The sequence below is a fragment of the Lineus longissimus genome, chromosome 17 (assembly GCF_910592395.1).
Source record: "Lineus longissimus chromosome 17, tnLinLong1.2, whole genome shotgun sequence".
Taxonomy (NCBI): domain Eukaryota; kingdom Metazoa; phylum Nemertea; class Pilidiophora; order Heteronemertea; family Lineidae; genus Lineus; species Lineus longissimus.
The window spans coordinates 213031-230161 of record NC_088324.1 but is presented as its reverse complement, the minus strand read 5'-3'; the positions used below and the strand labels follow the sequence as shown (position 1 = coordinate 230161).

General features: G+C 42.1%; 2 protein-coding genes across 4 annotated transcripts; both read left to right on the top strand.

Moving 5' to 3' along the window:
- On the top strand, positions 1-16568 carry LOC135501905 (ankyrin repeat domain-containing protein 50-like). 3 transcript variants are annotated; one of them, XR_010449667.1, is made up of 4 exons: positions 1-674; positions 4505-8139; positions 11883-12134; positions 13520-16568. XR_010449667.1 is itself a non-coding variant. In XM_064794332.1 (3 exons), the coding sequence occupies exon 2, from the start codon at positions 4643-4645 to the stop codon at positions 8129-8131; it is 3489 nt and encodes a 1162-aa protein (XP_064650402.1). In that variant the 5' UTR covers positions 1-674; positions 4505-4642; the 3' UTR covers positions 8132-8139; positions 11894-12664. The 3 variants fall into 3 exon arrangements, 2 of the variants coding, with proteins under 2 accessions (XP_064650402.1, XP_064650401.1); XM_064794332.1 differs by lacking the exon at positions 13520-16568 and having other exon boundaries at positions 11894-12664; XM_064794331.1 differs by lacking the exon at positions 13520-16568 and having other exon boundaries at positions 11883-12664.
- Positions 8146-11875, top strand: LOC135501911 (uncharacterized). Its single transcript, XM_064794343.1, has 4 exons — positions 8146-8948; positions 9294-9516; positions 9686-10052; positions 10340-11875. The coding sequence occupies exons 1-4, from the start codon at positions 8549-8551 to the stop codon at positions 10361-10363; spliced, it is 1014 nt and encodes a 337-aa protein (XP_064650413.1). The 5' UTR covers positions 8146-8548; the 3' UTR covers positions 10364-11875.
- Positions 16569-17131: the final 563 nt, after the last annotated feature.

Genomic DNA, 17131 nt, shown 5'->3' with positions numbered 1-17131 from the left:
TGAGAAGCCCCGAAGTATTGCATGATAATATCTAAGTTCTAATCCAAATGATAGTATTTTGAGGTGTTGTTTTGAAAATTCATCAAATCGACAGGGATTTTCAGTCTCGCACTAGGACAGGGATGACACATTCGTTTCAAAGTTGAAACAAGTTGCATCGTATTTGACGAATTTCTCATGACAATTTTATATTTTGCTATCGCAATAATTGGAAATAACACCAAGCCGTAACTACGTTGTTTCACTGGACTAAATCTTTATGGAACTAGTTAGGTCAATAAAGTTTCGGGTCGCGAAACGAAAATTCGTGTGTATGTAGGTAACTTCAGCTATTAGAGGATAAGGTAACTTGTATATTGTTTCCTTCAAGAGCGCAGAGACAGTTCGTGACCGTATTTCATATTCAACAGAACTTTCTGAATGTACGAGTTTCGACCTCATCAGCATTTTGATAATGCATTTTGATGTTGATACTGTGTATGCGAATAAGATCTCTGCGGACGATTCAGCCGACGGAAAGACAAACCTTTGAATCTGATATTTGTGCGGTTATTGTGTCTACAATTCCACCGTCCAGATCGAATCCAAGAACCTAAGACTTCCTCCTCATACAGCTGCTGTCACAGGAACGATGCTGATTACCCCGAGCACGAGGACTCAAATAGGATCTGAAGGTAATATTCTTCTCTTTACTTTTCCTGACCCTTAAGAGAACCTCACATGATATTCCAAATCAAACAATTACATTCGAGGCCGAAACTTTGCAGGGATACATTTCTACTAAGTCATATCCAATTGGTTGTCCTAAAGTCAATAAACATGTACTGAATTTATACAAAAAAGGGACAATATAGGCATTGACAAACTATATCGTAGCTTGGCAAGTTGCAGTTAGCTTTCTAAAACGCATATCGCCCCTTCCAACAAACCAATTTCAAATCTCCGCGAGCTTGTTCCGTTCTATAGTGCATAGCGATACATAGCAGGCCTAGACCATGTATTCGCCGGGATTCTGGTCACGAGTCGGTTTTGGGATAGAAGGGGTTGGGTTGGTTAGCAAGGACATACCTGTAAACAAGCTAATGTTTATTTCAACGCTTTTGAAGGCCATTGTGGTCGTGAGCAAGTGATCGACCTCATTAACAACTAATTCCCGTGATTTTCAGCGGGTGCGTCCCGGATTCAATTAGACCGTGGTACGTACACCTCTTTCATGGGTGATTATTGGGTCGTCGCTAACGCAGTGCAGACCCTTATTGTCAGTTTTTCCGTGGATATGTCTGTGGCAGCATATGCCTAGCAACCATGCCTAGCAACGGCCAATTTTACTTAGAAAAAACATTTTTAATCATATTTTTCGAAATTCGCTTCCTACAAATTAGTGCGGAATACATCAAGCCTCTTTGTCACCAATTTTCAGCAAAATCGGAGTTAAAGTGTAGGCGGTGAATCGATTTGTTTCAGCTCAACGGCTTCAGCCGATCGGGAATGCTATGCAAAACACCATTATGTATACGTCGTGACCACGCACACGAAAACATTCCCCAATAAAATCGCTTATTGCACCCAACAAAACCACAGACAATCAAATATCTCGCGCGTATCACGTAACTAAGACTCTTATTAGATACATACTTGTGTATCTCTCCGTGTCGTTGTATTATTATTTATAATCACCGATGGAAATTGGGAATTTTCGCTAAATGTCAGCGTGCGATCGCCATTTCCTGACGTGTTTACAACTTGTCAGAGGCGGAGCGTAACTCAAAAATTAGCATCCGGAGTATGTATATTCAAGCTGACGGCGCCGCCTTATTCTTTCTACAATTGAATGTTAATGATTGTAAATCAGCAGGTGTGACCTATACATGTTCCAGACTCAATGTCACGTGGTTAGCCCGTCTGCTGTGTCCAATTTGCACGCCAAAGAAATCACAACAAATTCAAATCTCAGGCTGCTTGTTGATTGGGTGCAGACTGAGTGAACTGGCAATATCCAAATCGCTTGCCGCGAAGTGTGTAGCCCTTCACAAAATAGTGCAGACAAACATTATCAAAAAAGGGTATTAATTGACCGAATATGACGGATCTTTTTAATGGAATCTCAATTTCTAAACATTTCGAAATTTGCTATCGAGAGAAAATGCGATATTTTTGCTGGATAAAGTATTACAATTTTCTTGTAATAGTGATTAAACATTTGGGGCCAGGGTCATCATTGGAGCATAGTAAAATGTGGAATGATTAGCCTGGCACGGCGAGGGTGTGCTGTGTCCAGGAAATGGCGGTAAATGGGTTGTTCTCTGGCCGGGTTTCTCTAGCGGACTGATATCCGAGTTCGTCACAATAAGCGATGATATAGGTCTGTATGTTCACTAGAAAAAGATGCGTGTCAAAGTGTCGAAGTATGTAATGAATTATTTCGAGATGGTTTATGCGTTTTTAAGTGACATTCCATGCATTGACACAGTCCAACATAATTCACAGATCACAACACTACTGTTGTAAAAATGTTTGCGTCCACTACTCGCAGCGATCCGACATATTCCTTCCCATGTTGTGGTATCTTAGAGTCCTAGCCAAGACGACGACCCATATTCGCCTAATGGCTTGTCATGGTTGGCACTGTATCGTACAAGAAGCATAAAGATAACTTGAACAATTTAGCAATGTTTCGTTTCATATCGCGCTCTCTCAGTCATAAAATGGCATCGGCACTTCTGATTACCGTCCATCAAGGCATGCATATAAGCATGTGAGATACGAACAATGAGGCCGAGGTTGCTGAAGTAGACCATGAAAAGAAAAGTAATAATTGCCAAAGTAGTGAGCGACTGCAACAACCTGAGCATTACTGTGTGCCTTCTCAGTCTAAAAACGCACTCTTGTTGCGCGAATTTTACTTCGGAGTTCCGGACCGTTTTTCTTTCCGACCTGCCCTCCCAGGCCCAGCTCCTACGTACCTGGTATACGGAAGCGATAGCATTGGCATTGAGGCGTCAGGTACGCCCGTCACGTGACTGCATGATATGAAGTGGCTTCGGTATGAGTTTATTAATGTTTTCATTGTAAAAGCCATCATTCCTAAGGGACTTCATTCGATTGGTTGACACTAAAACAGTATGATATAACTGATTCTAACACATTCGACTGTAACGCAGTGTTGATTTATATGTATTATGTAATACCAAGCATTGATTAAAGACGAAAACTTTTAAAACAAGCTATTGGTGAGGTAACACCCAGTTTTGAATATAGGGGGCTTTTGTAATTTGATTAGCCTTGACTCTTCCAAGGTTGGACTTATCTCACTGCTTCTGCGTGAAATAGCTCATTAAGACAAATGATTTTACACTGGGCCTCATTTTCGAGGCAGCGGTCTTAATTTCTTATCTTGATCTGTGCGACATTAAAGTCTCGTGTTTCATTGCAGGCAAACTTGTAATCGCCTGGTAAAGCACTGACCCAAACAAGTGATAACCGTTGCATGTGCTATAAATCGCGGCTTTCACCAATCTAAATCGCTCGTTTGTGGAGCTGTTACTATTTTTTCTCGCAGACGAGAGATTCTTTTAACTCTCCGTTTTTTGCAGGATTATATTAAATTAATTAGACTTGTTGATTGTACTGTCTTTAGCAGGTGGCAACATTTTATATCATTGCAATTCTCTGCATATAAAGATGCTTCAACTCAGAGAATGGACTGCATTATAAAGTGCGTATCAACAAAAGGTAATCTAAAGTCAAGGGGTTGATATTCCAAGACTATAGTTTCAGAAGCTACATGTGGTCTACTATTGAAGAGGATATCCTCAGATTTCCATTGATACCATTTTTGCATTATTACGGTCTCGCATGACCGAGTAAATTGTAATTGAAAATGACGAGTTCAAATCGAAAATTTCCAAGTTTGTCTAATCAGTGCATGCGTTCAAATTGTACGTTTACCAACTTAAAAAGATTAAAACGAACACGATTTTCTCAGGAATTATTTGGCTTTATTCAGAGATCTTCTAATCTTGTATTTTATGCACCCACACTTTCAACATGCCCTCCGCCTCTTGCAACACAAAGTTCACAGCGATAGACTATGCCCTGAACTGCTTGTCTGATCACTGCGCGATTCCCACGTAAATCATCCACTTCGTGTTGAATTTGGCCATCCAAGTCATTAAGATCACGGGGAGGAGTCGCAAACACCTTGTTTTTCATGTATCCCCCAGGAAAAAGTGACATAGTGTGATATCAGTTTGTAATCGTTTATTTCAATTCACCAAACTTGGACATTTTTTGATTTGAGCTCGTCATTTTCAATTACAATTTACTCGGTCATGTGAAACCGCAATTAATGCAAGAATGGTATCATTGGAAAGCTGAGGATCTCCTCTTCATTAACCACATGTTAATCAGCTTGTTGAACAAAATAGTATTGGCATATTAACTCCATGAATTTGGATTACCTTTTTTTGATACGCACTGTATTATGGAAATGTTTGATTTCCAGCTCCCAAGAACAGTCCACGATGCCAGCCACACGGCGCCTACTTGCTCTGTTCGATGCAGCAGCATTCGGTTATTTTTGGCTAATCAGATTCCTCCTGTCATTCTGTGAACTGGAGTACATATAAAGTACAAAAATTACATGGGTCCCATAATCATCATCGCCTCGATTATAGGAAACAAAAATCTTGTGGCTCAATTGATTACAGCCGGGGCGAATATAGAATGTAAAGACAATGGCGGGAATACTCCAATCATCATCGCCTCGACTAATGGACACCAAGAGGTGGTGGATCTATTGATTAAAGCGGGGGCGAATATAGAATGTAAAGACAAGTACGGGCATACTCCAATCATCATCGCCTCGATTAAAGGACACCAAGAGGTGGTGGATCTATTGATTAAAGCGGGGGCGAATATAGATCATGCCAACGATGAGGGAAGAACTCCTATAGGGTGTGTATCGATTGAAGGACACCAAGAGGTGGTGGATCTATTGATTAAAGCGGGGGCGAATATAGAATGTAAAGACAATGGCGGGAATACTCCAATCATCATCGCCTCGATTAAAGGACACCAAGAGGTGGTGGATCTATTGATTAAATCGGGGGCGAATATAGAATGTAAAGACAAGGACGGGCATACTCCAATCATCTTTGCCTCGGCTAATGGACACCAAGAGGTGGTGGATCTATTGATTAAAGCGGGGGCGAATATAGAATGTAAAGACAATGGCGAGAATACTCCAATCATCATCGCCTCGATTAAAGGACACCAAGAGGTGGTGGATCTATTGATTAAAGCGGGGGCGAATATAGAATGTAAAGACAATGGCGAGAATACTCCAATCATCTTTGCCTCGATTAAAGGACACCAAGAGGTAGTGGATCTATTGATTAAAGCGGGGGCGAATATAGAATGTAAAGACAAGGACGGAGATACTCCAATCATCTTTGCCTCGGCTAATGGACACCAAGAGGTGGTGGATCTATTGATTAAAGCGGGGGCGGATATAGAATGTAGAAACATTAGCGGGAATACTCCAATCATCATCGCCTCGATTGATGGACACCAAGAGGTGGTGGATCTTTTGATTAAAGCGGGGGCGGATATAGAATGTAAAGACAATGGCGAGAATACTCCAATCATCATCGCCTCGATTGATGGACACCAAGAGGTGGTGGATCTATTGATTAAAGCGGGGGCGAATATAGAATGTAAAGACAAGGACGGGAATACACCAATCATCATCGCCTCGATTAAAGAACACCAAGAGGTGGTGGATCTATTGATTAAAGCGGGGGCGAATATAGAATGTAAAGACAATGGCGGGAATACTCCAATCATCATCGCCTCGATTAAAGGACACCAAGAGGTGGTGGATCTATTGATTAAAGCGGGGGCGAATATAGAATGTAAAGACAAGGACGGGGCTACTCCAATCATCATCGCCTCGAGTGAAGGACATAAGGATGTGGTGGATCTATTAGTTAAAGCGGATGCAATTATTGAAGTCAGTAACTTTGAAAACGACACTCCGATAGTTTGCGCAGCTAAATGGGGTAATGTTGAAATTGTTGACGTTTTGTTGAAAGAAGGTGCTTGTTCCAGAAGTTCTAGTTATGGATCGCTATTAAATATTGGTGCAACGTTTGGTCGACGACGGGTCGTTGAATATCTTTTTAGACGCGGGATGTCATTAGAAATCCGTGACTTGAAAGGAAACACCCCACTTCAAAATGCTATCATAAAGGGTCATCTCTCAGTGGTCCAACTCCTAATAAGGAGTGGAGCAGATACATCCACATCACACCCTTCGTCGGAGAGTATTATATATTCTGCTGCTTCGTGTGGCCATGCCGATATCGTGAAATACTTGGGAAGCAGTGATGTACGGAAGTTATTGGATTTGCCCAATGCCAGTGGGTGGTCGCCTATTGCCAAGGCAGTTTCAGGTGGTCATTTTCGGACAGTTAGACAACTTCATCAGCTTGGAGCTGACATGAACTGCAGTGTAAATGGAAAAGGACTGCTTCATCTAGCAGCTGAGTCCGGTTGCCTAGATATCTATCAATATCTTATCATCGCTGGGCTTGACTGCAAACGACCCAACATCCATGGATTGAAGGCTTATGAATGCTTCCCCTTTCAATCAAAACTTAATTATCAAGCAAGCAACCGATTAGGACATTCCTGCGAACAAAGTCTCTCTTACGTCATGTCGCGATTAAATGAGCAATATGCTACACCCGCGTATAGATACAAACTTTCAGAATTATCGGGTGTACTGGGACTAGGCAGCGTGAATATTATCGAGGGTGGTGTTTCGGAAACTATCATGGGGTTTGTAAGGGAGAAGGAGGTTGTTAAGGGTTTAGAGTTATGCGGAAGTTCGGCTGAGGGCACGAAGGTTCAGCTGCCTGATGAAATGGACTTCCTTGTATTGGTATCTCCATATCATCTCTCTCGAAACGAAATGGTTGATAAATTACATGGATATAAGTATGTAAAAACTAGAACAATGAAGAACAGGTTTTTATCAAGTAAAGCACTCCATGAGGGTGTAAGCCAAAACCTAGAATCTAGCGCAAAAGCCCAAGAGTCTAAAAAAAGCGGAGAAATGCTTTTGCAGGCAGTTGCTGGAGGAGGCAGTGCCAGTGTTCCTGTGACTATCAGATGGCCCGATGATAAACCTTCAAAACGCATTGTCTCAGAGCATATAGTAACAACCTTACCTGTAAATGATTGGCCCGATGATTGGCAAGATGATTGGTCCGATTCTGCACTACAGAAAGGAGAATCTGAAAGTGAGGTAACGGCGGACGTTTGTGTTTATCAACGGACTGGATACATCTTATCTCAAGCTGATGCTAGAAGAGGATTGGCCAGTGTTCCTGTGACTATGAGAAGGCTTGAAAATATATCATCCAGTCTCCTTATCTCTGTGGATCTAGTACCGATATATCATGTTGATGATTGGCCAGACGATGCTATCAAGAAGACCTGGAAGATGGACGAGGACACCTTGAAGAAGAGTGGGTATAGGCTGGTCCTCAAACCGCCACACAAGGACAGTGAGTACGGACGGTTGCTACCCGAGGAAGACAGAGAAAGAATGTTGCGGATCTCCTTCTCTCATCTAGAACCTGCCACAATCGCACCTTTGGATCCAAGAATCAAAGACGCATACATCACAGCAAAGTGTCTGAGGTCACCTATGGCATGTGGCGTTGTGATTAAAGACACGAACGGCGTCATACATTTCGTCAGTCACTTCCTTACAAGCTACCTCCTGAAGACAGTCTTCCTTCATAACATAGACGACTTCCTTGAGACAAACAGGAGCCTGCCAGAGATGGTCTACATCATCTACAGCCAACTTGAGGATTACCTCGGCAAGGGCAACCTACCGTTCTACTGGCAGCCCAGCGTCAATCTGCTGGAAGGCTTGAAACTCAACATAGCCAAGTCTCATCAAGTCGCCAAGTTGATGAAGGCAATCGTTGGTAGGATGTCCCGCCTGGAGCGTGGTGATGAGAACCATGGTGACGATGCGAGGGAAGATGGGCCAGGCATTGAAGCCGCTGATGACGAGCCTGACATAGGTTGTTACATCGTCAGATTAGAATAGCCAGCAAGGTAACTCTCTTGGTCAATCCCAATGAAGACAATTAGCTTTAAAATTAATAATTCACTCATCTTCGCGAACATTGTATATTCTGAGATGTCGGATAACCTACTCTAATCTCCCACTAACCTGTCCCATTCCTGAACCCGGAAAATCATCAGAAAATCCTAAGTCCAATAAAATGGGGTGGGGTATGGTCGGAAACAGAATGCCCTGGATCAATATTATAATTGTTCTGTCGACTTCCTTGTCACACCCCAGAGCCTGGCAAAGAATTACACTAGGCCTAATCGGGTGAGGTTACGGATGACCTCAGTGACATAACAATTACGTATTCTCCAAAACAGTATAAGAGAAGTTGGACAGTTCTTGTGTACTCATTGATGTTTTTGTCAGAGGTTCGATTTGTTAATCGACGAGATGCGTTTGTTTTGGATTTTTTGCTTTGCCATTGGATTTTGGGTCGTGAATTCGATGGATAACGGTGACGACGGTGATGGTGGCGGTAATGGTGGGCATGGTGATGGTGGTGACGACGGAGGTAATAATGGTGCGGCTAACGAAGGCCAAGAAAGGAGACATCTTCATGGCTACAGCTTGAATCAGCGTTTGGACTACGTGGATACTTTTAGGCTGCACCATGCGATGGGCATTGCGCATGCCCGGTCTTGTCGTTCTTTTGCCGTACATCACCGCATCCATCCAAGGACATTCTCAAGATGGCTAGACCAGTATGAAGAGATGTCGGAACGCCGCGACAGGTGCACCCAAATTGAGAGGAGACGGCGGAGGATTCGGCAGCATGGCAATGATGAACAAGGTAACTCATTTTTGTCAGGAATTTACGAAAGATGTACAATTTTAAGTGAAGTAGGCCCATAAGATTAAGGCCTGTACTCACTGACGCGTTTTTCCGCCGCATTTTCACCGCCGGGCGGGGAATCCTTTGTTCACCTAATGAATAACAATTGATTTCCGCGCCTCGGTGAAAACGCGGCGCAAAAGCGCGACAGTGAGTTCAGGCTTTCACTGTGAAATGAGGTTTTATCCATAGTTCGACATTATTCAGGGACTCTTCTTAGATTTCAGGCATACTCTACTCTTCTCCCCCTCCGATTCATCCCTTCACCGTCTGCTTGATAGGCCTACCGTTTGTCCTTTTCAGCGTTTTGGGCAGACATGGAAAATCAGCTCAACGACTGGTTTATTCAACGCCGCCAGCATGGAATTCCAGTATCCGGGATCGATCTCCAGTCACAAGCAGCCAGAGAATCCAGACAATGGTGGACTAATCTGACGGAGGAACAAAGGCAGCAGACGAGAGCGCAAAGGCCTCGCAATCAGGATTTCCGAGCGTCAGATCACTGGCTGACCCGATTCAAAGAAAGGTAAAAACAACGAAGCCATTTCGTAAATTGGTATCTCACTTGGGTTGGGTTCTCTCACAACTTTTGTTCTGCCATAATGGAATAATGGGCCCAATGACCAAGAAATGGACAGTAATGGGGGAGTAAGCTACGTTTTTCAAAGCTAAAAGTGGTCTCCTTTTCCTTTCAGAAAAAGAATAAGCCATCGAAGAAAGAATAAGGACACGCGAACCCTCCCCGACAACGCTATGGAAATAGCGGCCGTCTATCGTAGGGAAACGTCTCAAATCATCCAAAATGGAAATTTCCATGTGATCATCAACATGGATGAAACATTTGTCAACTTTGACATGGTGCCGAAAACCACAATGGCTACAACAGGATCACATTCGATCGACATCAGATCCTCAAGAGGGAACGGGAAGATTGGATGCACGGTAACCTTGGCCGTCTCCAGCGATGGACGAAAACTACCAGCTGAGGTCAACTTTAGGGGCTTGGATGCCGAAGGCGAAGTTATTGCAGAACTGCGAGCCCATGCTCCCCAGAACGTGCGAGTAAGTAAACCTTTTCATTAACTAATCCTGGTTTATTAGCTGTTAGATGACCATATCATCTTCAACTGCCAATGGAGCTAGCTCTATGATCTGCCTGCTCCTCGTGTTTAATGGTCTTTTTACGAATCCTGTTCTATTTTTAGAATCATTGCAGTACGTTGATCTTTGAAACCATTTCCCAAAGCTATCAGCTGGCTGAGCAACAATACAATCGGAGAATGAGTCATACATTTTCATGAATTGCACCGATTTATTCTTTATTTCTAAACGAAACGTTTTAATCTTAGGTTACAGGTACTCCGAATGGCTAGGCAAGACATCAGTCATTGATCGAATGGTTGCAAGCCATTGTTGTGCCATTTATTGCCGGAGCAACCTTTCTCCTCATCTTGGATCGCTACCCTGCCCATAGACATCATCTGTTTACGGAGGAAATTCCGCGGCAAAATGGACAGGATTCGTTCATTCCTGGACGATGCACTTCAATTTTGCAACCTTTGGACTTAACTGTAAATCGCAGTTTTAAATGTCATCTCAGATTGGTGTGGAAAGCCTGGAAGATTGGACATACCGAAGATGATGGACACTGTGATCAGATTTCCCGCCAGGAAGTAGTACGTATGATCAGTCTCGCCTGGGAAAGAGTGGCATTCCAAGTGATAGTCAGTGGGTGGAGACTAAGTGGACTTCTTCCGGACGGGAATGACGACCCAGTGATCCCGCATCCAGCAGATGGGGAACTTGAAGAGGTTAATGATGAGCTTGAGTTTGACCCTGATGACGCTGATGTTGACTTTCATGATGAATAAAACCTTATCAGAATGTTAATCTTCTGTTCAATTTTTTCTTTAATGCCCATTATCAGGCAGTAGATCACCCTGTTCTTTCGTCCCAGTTCCAATCTAGTGAGTTTACCCTTCCATGTCAAAGACGAGGCCACTCTTTTTAACTACAGGTGATGAAATCAACAATCAGGCCCGATCAAAGTTTAAAGACTCCTTGTGGGTGTTCCTAGACCACTTCACTGCTTAACTGCAGAATAGCCAGGACTCTTCTATAATCACCCTTATTCCATTGGGCAATTGATCGGTTGTAGTAGCTCCCATTGTGTAAATACAGTGTGTTAAATGGTGAACGAATCGCCACAGTGATCTTGAGCTGTTACGAAACTGTGACCCTAATTGCCCCGGTCGCCCAGCCGCAGTACACGTAAACGACTACGTGACTAGGCAAGATTGTCGTAAAGACTTACAGTGTCCATTGTCATGTCACTACTCCAGGCTGTTCCATAAATTGAGCTCTGCCCCAACCAAAATTAGCAATATTCGGACTTAGTCCCTTGCGATAGGGTTTGGAAATGGGACAGGTAAGTGGGAGATTAGAGTAAATGTCCATGCTTGATATCATAGTTTCGTTTGTGAGTTCCATTGCGTAAATAACGCTAATTACAGCAAGTCCTTTTTAGGATATAAAGACCATACTAAATTACAGCACAGCCGGTAGAAATAATTCTTTCATTGTCTTTGATTACAGTGACCAATTCCCCTCTTGGTTCAAAAATGCACTTTGTTTGAATGAACTATCTAACTACAATATCTCTCGTATTGGCCTACAATCCACCGAATAGATTCTTGGAGGGCTGGGCAATGATTTGTCGTGCCTGACTTAATTAAATCAAATACTGTCATGGTCTTTTGGGCTTTCTTTCGTTTGTCTATCCCTCCAGCATGCAAAGTGATGGCGTCACGTGAAACCACTTCATACACAATAGATATACAACCTACCTGTGTTGAGTAATCGCTTTCAGAAGTAAAATGTGCCTGATATCAGTTTATTTCCAGTAATCTTCACCCCGATGAACACTTGGTATTTTGTATGCGAGACGGATGCTCCGGTGTAACCACATCTATGGTTATTCCCTGGCCTCACCCAGCCCGGCCAGTTCAAACCACGAGAGTGCATGTGTACGAATTGGGCCGACGCGACAGGCGCAGCGGTCGGAAGGGAGTCTCTGGCGGGGTGTCTCGGACTTTGGTTCGACATCGAAAGCCTCAAGTTCGTCAGGACCTTCAAAGCTAAGTGGTAGGGAATTCGTTCTTGAAATGACACCGGGCTCAAAATGGTTTATGCCTGTTTCGCCTATTCCTGTTTCGCCTATTCCTGTTTCGCCTACAAAATTCCTGTTTCGCCTATTCCTGATTCGCCTATTCCTGTTCCGCCTATTCCTGTTCCGCCTATTCCTTTTTCGCCTATTTCCTGTTTGGCCTATTTCCTGTTTGGCCTATTTCCTGTTTCGCCTATTCCTGTTTCGCCTACTTTCCAGTACCCGTACAATAAATCGACTCTCCCATGGGGAACCTTAGGGATGCATGTCCATTTTATGGGGAAAATGTGAGGGGACAATTGGATGATGTTAACGATGTGGTGACAATTTGACTAATCAAATGCCATCAACTTTGTTAACAAACCATGCCATGACCGTTTTTAAAGAGTCACCTTGAAAGCGGGGACAGTCCGGGACTTATTTGACCATAGGACCATAGGACCATACTGACACACAGTAAAAACTAATAGATTAAATGGAGTAAAGCAGTCGTTTATTTTATGAAAACTGAATTCATGAGTTTTTGATAAAAATACATAATATTGTACATTCTCATAATTATTTGATCAAAATCAGCTGTAAAACCCATGTCATAATATACATGTAGGTACAGCACATATAAAGTCAAACAAGGTGGAAAATACATATCATGATATTATGTCAGACAAGGTAACTGATGGCATCAACGTAACTCATTATGTCCCTCTCTCCATTGACGTATTGTTCTTTGAGGCGTAACATGCGTTCGTCAATGCGTACATATGTGGCTCTCCTCGGGTTTGGTCGGTCAGTAAGGGACGGTTCATATTCCTACGTCTGTGGGGAGGTTAGCAATACATTTGAATAGGCGAAACAGGAATAGGCTAAACAGGAATTAGGCGAAACAGGAATAGGCGAAACAGGAATTAGGCGAAACAGGAATAGGCGAAACAGGAATTAGGCGAAACAGGAATTAGGCGAAACAGGAATAGGCGAAACAGGAATAGGCGGAACAGGAATAGGCGAAACAGGAATACACCCTCAAAATAGCTGCTATGTTGACTTTGAGAGAGAGAATGGTGATGAGATCGTGTGGTGTACAAAGGAAAACAAGCACGACCGTAAAATTTTAGAAAACTTCTGAAATTATTCAGACCCTCTCCACTTCTTACACCTCCCGTTATTCAGAGATGAAATTGCAAAACTGTAGACTTTCCGAGGTTGGGGACACATCACGGAGATGATATACCAAATGTTCACCACTTCTGAAAAAAAGTATCAGAACTTTCAGATTTTGGTAAAAAATGCAACCCTGTCTTATTTTAGATGATTTCTGAAGTTTTACAATCTATTTTCTACTTTTAACTATGAAATTGATACAAAGGCGACACATTGGCATTGTTCATCCCGATTGAGTTGAATGATGGATGGCATCCAACGACAATGCGTATGATATCTACAGGGGGCTTGGCTTACATATCCAGACACTCTCAGATCGGTATTATGACATAGGAAGTTGGATGTTGCACTCAATTCCTTTCATAGTACTTATGAGTTACTTACACCCTTTGATATGCTGACTGCATGGGTGAACAAAGGTATGGACTGGTATATCTTGTATTGACATGTTAACTTGTATTGATATTGTAATTGCATGAGGTAGGGTAGCTACCTTATAACCTTAATATCCTTATGTATTGAATTGTATAAATTGTATTGTCATGTATTTACATGTATAAACTTGTATCGACTTATATTGTATTATGTTCGGTGTAACTTTTTATAATTATATGTGTCACAATATTATATGGTAGAAGTCAGAAGGCCTAGAGATTGCAAGCTGTTTGAAGCCAGTCTATTACTATCATAACGTTGTATTGCAAGAGAGTCACATTCATTATTTGCTATATTTTGTGAGTAACATTTAAGAGTGTGAAGCCTGGTAGGCCCTGTCACAAGTTCTAAATGATCAAGTGATTACGGTTTTATGTACGCTTGTAATGACTCTCATTACAGAATGACTGCAAACTTGTGGATGGAAATAGATTGAATACTCGTTAAGGTGAAACTATAGTGCCTCCATGTTGCCAGTCAACAAGAATTCATCCAAAATATCCACAAACTGGTAAAAGTGTTACTCGGAGAACATAATAGTTTGCGTTGCGTCCGAACAACATGTTATATGACAAAGACAAGCAAATGCTTTTACTTCAATTTTGTGCAGAAAGCTTTGTGTACATGTACAGTACATATAGCGCTTTAGATAAAATCACCCGCCAGTCTCTTTCATATGAGCCATTATCTTGTCCTATTTGTTGATGTTTGAAAGAGTTCCGGTGTTCCTAATACATTAACATAATAAAGAGTGAGTATATAGTTTCACCTTAAGGGTTGACAATAGGTATCGCCATTTTGTCGAGTCCTCCAAATCCTAAAGCCTTTAGAGCTCTTTCAAAACATAGTGAAAGCTCATTTCAAGGGCTGGAGTCTGTTTATTGTTTTCCAGAGATCAGCTTCCAGTCCAGATGTTTAAATGAGCATTCACTACATTTTGAAGGTGTTCTAATTGCTTTTTGATTTCAAGTTCTAGCCAAAATGGCGGTATCTATAGTCAACCCTTAGTGCACCTTCAGCTTTCTAACAATTGTTTGGGTGTCTTTTTAGACTTCAAACTATTTTGAGTTTCTCTCTAACGTTGTTTAAGCCAACTGGCTGGTCTTAATGACTGATCATAAAATTCAGGTTTATTTAAGCTACATGTATGTATCTTTTCCCAATATATGTACCGTTAAGTGACAAAACAATTGCGACTTGATCACTCATTGCAACCATTCCAGCGAAGTGTCCTTGCGAACCATATGCAAGTTATTGTAAACATTTTCAGTGAGATTTTGATTTTTGAAGGCCCAGGTGTCCTTGGTCGAAGTTGTTCAAAGCAAATCTCCTTTCATTCAGAGTTTCCTAAAGAGAATTTCATCATGGCATGGGAAAAAAGAGGTAGTCGCTGTGAATGGTTGATTTTGGGTTGTAAACAATGGCTTGTGTGCCAAACAGGTGGGTTTTGGGTGGAAAGATTTGTTAGGTTACCAATCTGGTGTTTTAAAAACTTGAAAGTGGCAAGATAGGTTTTATTAAAGTGGTTTGGTGTTATTAGATTTACCTTAGTAAAATTTCAGTTCGAGATAAGACCACCATTGAATATTCATAGGTTGCAGTATCTGGATCTATCAACGAGAAGCTTGTCCGATTATCTATAAAAATCTGCGGACAACGACCACTTTAATTTCCACAAGTTTGTCGCCAGACTGTCCGGAATATCATATCCACATCTGAGATTCAAAACTGCCCGCAGTAATTGGTGCGACGTGGGCAAACTTTGGCAAATGAACTGATGAAAGTCTTTAACAAATCAATGGTGGTTTTGCCTCGTTGGACGAACGAGTCCTTCAGTTCTCACCCCCTATTCTAGTAGGCGCTGTCTACCCGGCTCAACACTTGCGACAGGCGACACTTCAAAAAAGAAAGTCCTGGCTTTACTGTGTGTTTCTGAACCGAAGTCCGTTGCGATTATATTTTATAGTTCGGCTAATTCAAGCCATTATATGTGTACATGTAATCATGTGCAATTTCGCAAATCATTTTGATTACAGTTCAGTAATGCACAGATAGAGGGAGATATTGCTTGTAAATGGAATGTTCATAAAATTCGTGTCCGTCTTCAAGCAATAAGACTCGAAATATGGTTAGACGCTTTATGTCATTCGGTACAGATTCATCCTAACCGGTGTAGAAGTAGAAATTGTCTGAGGGAAAAACCATCCACCCTATTGTATTTTGTCAGATTATGGTATTATGGTTCTTTCGGTGACATTACCGTCAATATGTCAGAGATTAAAGAGCATAATAGAATCCTTTGCTCCCCCGGAAATTCTATCCTGGGACATTTCAAACTTCTACACCGGACTCATTGAAAACACTCATGTCTCGATATCGATATGAGGGCGGTTCATGCGGGGGGGGGGGGGGTCTCAGATGTTCTTATCTCTTTGATACTCTCTGTAGTCAATGTGAGTCTTAGAGACAGCACGTACTTGGATATCACTATGTATGTTTATTGTTACTTTTGCGCTGTTTAGTTTAGTTATCATGCAGTTTGTATTCTTAACATGAGGGACAGGATTTGCAACACTTACGAAGTGTACTAAGTATGTAACCATTATGATAAATGTATTTTATCGACGGCTGTCTTTGATGAGTTCGCTGAGTCCATGTACTACTAAGTGTGAAAGCCTATTTACGAGTGTCCCGTAAATGGATTCGCCCAGGACTTGATGATACTACGTACAGACCTTCGTACCTCGTACTATGTTGCTTATAAAGATTGCGAAACCTCCCTATTATTTCAATAATTAGATTATAGCCTGAGGCAAGAAAATGGCAAACATTGTTGTCCGAGTTCGATATATATGTATAGCTATTATAGTAATTAACAGAGACTGGAGGGCACCGTAACTGTGGACGAAGCCTTTAAATGAACATGGATGAGAGACGCTCTTCTCTCGAAGTAAGGACTGGACAACTGAGGCAAGGATGCCCGTTTTGGAAATTGCACCAGACCCCCCCCCCCTGAAACGCCTCGATTTGAATATGCAGTAGATATCACGGCGTAGCTAGACCGGCGTAGCTAAATCATCTCCCCCCCCCCCCGAGAAACCCCTCGATTCGACTATGTCAGGAGATTCTAGCTTAGATCGGCGGGTTTGACGGAGATCGCTCGAGCGAGCTTCGCCAGTATGTGGCTGAATATCCTAAATGCACAGCCCTTGACATACTTGTACATAGAAAGCTGAAGTTGGTCGTCGATTTTCAAACATGGAATATTTTATTGAATTGAATTGAATCCGCTTGTCCGTACTAACAATCAAATTTGTGTAATTTATGACTCAAACATACAGCTTGTATGAAAATTACCTGTAAGAAAATTATTTGCGTCGTT